The 6,412-nt window shown below is 44.3% G+C and overlaps 1 protein-coding gene across 1 annotated transcript; it reads left to right on the plus strand.

The window, feature by feature from the left end:
• Positions 1 to 2,543: 2,543 nt before the first annotated feature.
• On the plus strand, positions 2,544 to 3,674 carry b3galt4 (UDP-Gal:betaGlcNAc beta 1,3-galactosyltransferase, polypeptide 4). Its single transcript, XM_029507245.1, has one exon. The coding sequence runs from the start codon at positions 2,544 to 2,546 to the stop codon at positions 3,672 to 3,674; it is 1,131 nt and encodes a 376-aa protein (XP_029363105.1).
• Positions 3,675 to 6,412: the final 2,738 nt, after the last annotated feature.

Genomic DNA, 6,412 nt, shown 5'->3' on the forward strand with positions numbered 1-6,412 from the left:
TTATGTCGAAATAAAGATTGTTAGAATTTCTCTTCGAGCTTTATAACTTTGGTGACCAAATTTTTGCTTACCAATCAGGCAACAATTTAAACATCAACATACTGGTCATCTACAATCTTAAGAATTACACTTTCCTATTTCATGCCAATGATGACCAGTGACATTTAAGCTTACAGAGGAGTGTGCTGGAGTGAAAACCTTGGATTTTAACTTTTCTGTGTGATCGCAATATTAAACCCAAGCTCAAAACCATTTAAGTATTTCAGGTCAACTGGCAGTAGCTGAATAGAAACAATAAACCTAGGAAAGAGTGTGCACTATATTACAAATTATGTGATAATCTGTAAAACTTAACGGTGTTTGTTTTAAATAAATATTTTTTTTTTATTACAAGACTTCATATGTATGCTACTTGTGAGGACGGACAAAAAAAGCATCATCTGTTTTTAGTTCCTCCTACAAAGAATCATACAGGGATTTATGCAAATAAAACCAACAGAGGTAAATCTTTTACACCATAGGATCTGTCAGGATTGTGTGCAGAACAAGTAGTACTGTCAATGCCAAAGTGTCCTCTGGATGTATACTTTAAATGGATACATTCAACAGAAAATGAGGGGAATGGGCATAAATAAATGTGACATCACAGGACACATAAAAACATGCGTAAAAAGTCGTAAAAAATAGTTCAAATTAGCCTTTTCGAAAGGCATTTGGAATATAAAAACTACAAACAAATATTAAATTTATCCAGCCTGTTCTTTCTTTATGTCATCCATCATTTTATTCTCTAAACATGATAAAACTGCTGTTCAAAGGATTGGGGATTGAGGTTTAAAGGATTTTAAGTTGATATTTTAATATGTTGCTAAATTGTATTGTTTATATGCCAATTTAAATCTTAATCATAAGTAACCTTGACACAGAAATATGACCATGTTTTGGCCTGATTAGATGTCATGCAGGCTGCCAGAATAAATTCAGAGAGTGCAGCATATTTAAATAATGTGTTATTATTACAACTTATTCAAATATGTTGTGTGCCGAATTCTGTGGTATATGTACTTGTAAAGCAGGATGTCTTCCGCTGCAGACACAAAGAAGTCTTGTTTCATAGTGTATGTGGCCTGTAGTTTCTAATATTCATTCCATTTGTCTGTGGCCTCCCACTTCATAATTTTATGTGCCATATACTTGCATTTAGATTACCTTCTCTCTCATGTAATAGAAATGTCCAACTTCCACCTCAGCTCCAAAATGAATACAAGAGAGGAAGAGAAATAAAAACTGTAAAAATAAAAACAATAAAAAGTGCTCATTGCCGGTGTATTCGTAGACAGAAAACGAACATTGGCACCAGGTGACCGCCAGGTGTCGCCCTGTGCCGCCGGGCGTGACTGCGCTGAACGCGCTTTGGAACAATAGATGCACGGAGACGCCGCACATTCATGGGAATGTCACGGATTTAAAAGGCAACGACGAGAAACCATGCTCTGATATTTACCGCAGTGGACATACTTATAAAGTGGATGCTCGATATACAGAGACAAGGAGTCCCCTCACAGGCTTCATGTACGTCTGCATTTCATTTAGATCCGAACCATGGCCCCGAGAACTGTGGCTTGTTTAGGCCCCTTTATTATACATTGACATAGTATTTGTCATAATGAATGGGGGAAAATGCCCAATAGCAAAAGCACGAGCAGCTGAAATATTCGCTGTCACATGCTGGGACTAAATGCTGATTAGTGACTGTAAAACTAATGGATTAATGCAAAAAAGAAGAAAAAAAAAAGACTTCCCAGCATCTTGTTATTTCCAGGTTAAGCATTAAGCATTATGAGGAGACTTGGACACTCCGATCATGGTCTCCCTGCTGCCCTTGTTCTACGTACTCAGTCTGCATCATACTGTTCATAGTTCTTTATTTCCAGCCAACCAAAGCCGCACCGATTTATTGCCCATATTGCACTTGTTATCATAACCACACTCGGGTAATACCACATTTTCTGCCATCATAAGGGTTAAATTGTGCATTTTAAGAGCTACATGGTGAAAACGTGGACCTGGCCTGTTATCTGGACTAATTCATAAATGACAACAGAATGCGTGCGGACGCACAGTTTATTCTCTCGGTCAGCATTTATCGGCTGTGACAGAGCGGCTCTCCGCTTTGAGCCAGTTTCTGCAGGACGGTGGACACGCAGCCCGATGAGCGGAGAATAAAGCAGCTCATCAGCAGCAGAGCTCGTCACATCAGCGGGCAGCATCGGGACGCCTTTCACCTCGGGGTGGAGTACAGAGCACAAATAGCTTCGCTCCGCCGCCGGATCGACCGCTTCATTTGCGCAGCTGCACATCCCACTTTGGTTGAATTGACCGAGCTGCAGCATCACCACCAGGCTGCCGCTGCAGGTCGACAACCCGGAGCCACGACGAAGAGGAGAGAAGGAGCCTGGAAACTGGAGGGAGAGGGGGGGCAGGGGAAGGTGGGGGGGATCCTGCAGCAGACATTGCCGTCTTCAGTTGCGCAGCGGCCGTGGATGTTGGTCATGGTCGGACGGGGACTCTGTACGGGGCTTTGTAAACCCCGCTATGGGAAGCGAGGGGGCCGACTCGGGCTTTGGCCATATCTTTGCGCGGTCATGGTGTGCGCCGCCGTGTTGGCCCTCCTCTTCGTGGACCTCATCGAGTCCTGGGTCACCTCCGTCAGCATGAACGCAGTGGCGGAGCCGCACGCCGGCATCATCCCTCAGCAGAGCGTCCCCCCCACGCGCCCCGAGGAGTTCCTGCTCATGCCCAGCCCGCTCGTGTGCCAGCGCGCCAAGCCTTACCTCATCACCATGGTTACCTCTGCCCCTGCCAATCAGAGGGCCCGCAAAGCCATCAGGGATACCTGGGGGGGTGAGGTGGAGGTAAGGGGCTTGCGGGTCATGACCCTCTTTATGGTGGGCGTGGTCTCTGATCCGGGACTGGCTAAACTGCTGATAGAGGAGGCTCGGGAGAGAGGAGACCTGATCCAAGGGCGCTTTTTGGACAGCTACTCCAACCTGACCCTGAAGACCCTGTCCATGCTTGGCTGGGCCCGCCGCTTCTGCCCTCATGCCCACTTCATGGCCAAAGTGGATGATGATGTCCTCTTCAACCCCAGCGCTCTCCTGCACTTCCTGAACAAAAGCCGTAACCCCTATGAACAAGGAGACCTGTACCTCGGTAGGGTGCACCTCCATGTGGCCCCTGACCGTGACCCAGACAGCAAGCACTACCTCCCAGCAGGGGCCTACCCCAACTCCGTGTTCCCAGACTATTGCAGTGGCACAGCTTACGTTCTGTCCCGCTCTGCACTGCTTAAAATCTCCCTGGCAGCCTCAGCTTCCCCTTTATCCACCCCCCTGCCACCAGAGGATGTGTTTGTAGGCCTGTGTGCTCGGGCAGCTGGTGTCCTCCCCTCACACTGTCCTCTCTTCTCTGGCGGGCCAGGTGTTCCCTATGGGCGCTGCTGTTATCAGGCCATGGTGTCCATCCACCACATCACGCCCAAGGAAATGCTGCACTTCTGGGCCGAAGTTCATTCTTCCCCTCCCTGCTCTTGGCTGAGTGTGCGTGCCTCTTTGGGGATGTGCAAAGTCAGAGCGATGCTGGGGTCAGCTGTGGGGCTGGAACAGGGGCTGTGAGGGCTGTTGGGAAAGAAGACTGGAATCACTTCATTACTGTGAACAGCACAAGTGCCCTTCCGATTGTGAAGCCACACCGTGCACTCAGAAAATGGCAGTTTATTTTTATAGCTTTATTTTTTTAAGGAAAACAATGCATTAAACTTCTTGCAGAAAAGGAGGACAATGGTTGGTACTATGATGAAGTGTTATAATAAGCTTTGGCCAATCTTTTGACTGTTCCAGCACTCTCCATTATTGCACTGACATGCTGTAGATGTAGAGCAAACAGCACTGGCATGCTGACTGTGTAGGGCAAGGAAATACAGTCACTTATGCGACAAACGCACATTGGAACAAATACTCACATATTATGTATAAACTGCTCCTGTTGCACATGTAATATATCACCAGGTACTTAAATTGTAGATCGTAGTCTAATAAGATGCTGAAACGCATGTCTCCAAAAAAACAGTAAAATAAATATCAAACCACAAGCTTCATATACCCACTAAGAAGGAAGCAACTACTTAGTTGATCTGGTTTTTTGTGTTTGTTTTTTTTTTAAACAAAGACATGATTATATGCACAAATATAGAGCATTAACTGCTCCGTTGGAGACAATGTGTCACAGATGTATTTGGCCAGTTCTGGGAACAGGCAGCAGGTCTAAATTTCCTGCCTTGTATCACTGAAAATATTACAGAATACAAAAGAGGATAATCATGAGGATGTTGTGAAACTTGGCTTTAAGGCCACTGTAAAAGTTTTGACCTATGTTTTGTTGTTTTTTTTTTGTCTACAGGGATCTGTAATTGTGAGATTATTGATTAATCATGTTCTGGTGTGTCTGAACCCTGACCCTTGCTCAGTCTTGGAGGAGTTCATTGAGTGTCAGAGATAAAGCACCTGACTTTTATGCTCCTGCCATTTAAAGAAAGTAGGGATGTCAGTGTGTTTAGACTCAGGAAATATATGTCTGAATTAAATGGATCCACCAATAAAAAAAATATACATCTTAATTTGCTTTGTCTTTTTTTTAAGGACATGCTCATATTTTCAAAACACATGATTTTATTTTCCCTTTCTACATGATAAACGAGGCAAAGAAAGTCTACGCTTATTTCTCTACCACAAAAACAAAACAGTTGGTATTATTAACAGGCACAGACAATTAAAACTATTCACATCGTTATCACCTCTCGACTTCCGTAACTGTTGCTCATCACATTGAATAAAGCAGCTCATCAGCAGCAGAGCTCGTCACATCAGCGGGCAGCATCGGGACGCCTTTCATCACATTCAATATCTGACCGTAAATGGCGCAACCGTTCAAACGTTTTAAAACCTTCGGGGGAGAGAGTCCGGTGTGACCTCTTAGCCAAAAATCTTGTCACAAAAAATTGATCATTTTCAGTTTGCCCGAAGGGCAAAGATGAGTAAGTCTCACATTGCTGAACTAAACACCCAGTCTCTTATTTATGGACTTCTCTGCTTTTAAGTGTGCACATAGCTGAAATCAGGTCGTTACTTCAGTTGTAAAGCAAAACTGCATTCCTCAACTCAGGTTTGGTATGAGAGCCCCTTTTTAAAGTTAACTTGACCGTGCGAAGTACAAAGCTTTTCTCAAGCAGAGACAGCCACACTTATGGCTAAATTGCTTCCATTGTTCCCCTTCCTCAGATCTAAATATTTAGGGAGATCAGCCATCTGCTGCAGTATCTCAACACCTGTGGTAAATCAGGCCACAGTCTCCTCTCGGCCGTGGGTGCGATCTCCAGTCTGTGTGCAGGGATTTTGATGCGGGCTTTGTTGATCGTTTTGATCTGCTCTGGTGTCGTCGTTCCTTTATTTAAATAAATAAATCAATCCGGATGGCTTTCATCCCAGCTTGCTCGGATGCTAGCGGCAAACCTGCAACAGGCTGTGCACGCCCACCCACGTGACTGACTGTTTACCTCCCTCTGAACACTTCTCCCTGCTGGCCTTAGCTGTCAGCTGCTGGTCCACCAATCAGAACCATTGATACCACTCCCTCCTGTGTTAACTAAAGGACCTCAAAATATTCCAACGCGTACTAAACACAGACCTTATAAAGCAAAAGGCAACCGCTCAAATCCAGTTATACCTTTCATCAAAGCCACATGGACATGAACAGTTTCACCATAATGAACTCCAGCGTCAAGGACTGAATGGCAGCACATTTCCTCCGATTCAACAGCTGCAAAACTGCTTTTGATTCTGGGCTCAGAACATCACGAACAACAGATACAGTCTTCTCTTGGTTCACTCACTGACGATGTTAAACCTTTGGCAAAGAACCTTGGTGTAATATTTGACAGTAATCGAACACCATATCAGATGCCCAAGCTTGTTTTTAATCAGTTAAATATTTCAAAGATCAGACACATGCTCAGTTACAATGAGACAGAAAAAGTTATTCACACGTTTATATGATCGCGCTTAGACTACTGAATTCCCTTTTCACCTGCCCAAACTCCCACTTTCACAACTACAGCTTATCCAAAATTCAGCAGCTAGATTACTAATAAAGTCAAAAAGGTCCTGTCACATCACACCAATTTTAGCAGCACTGCGCTGGTTACCCATTAATTTTAGAAAACATTTTAAAAATGTATTAATAACTTACAAGACATCCATGGTCTGGCCCCAAGGTACATTGAGGAATTTTTAACTAAGTACTCTCCAGCCAGACCCATGAGATCAGGGGCGTGAAACCTTTCAACAGTACCTTACAC

Source organism: Echeneis naucrates, chromosome 7 (assembly GCF_900963305.1).
Source record: "Echeneis naucrates chromosome 7, fEcheNa1.1, whole genome shotgun sequence".
Classification (NCBI taxonomy): Eukaryota; Metazoa; Chordata; class Actinopteri; order Carangiformes; family Echeneidae; genus Echeneis; species Echeneis naucrates.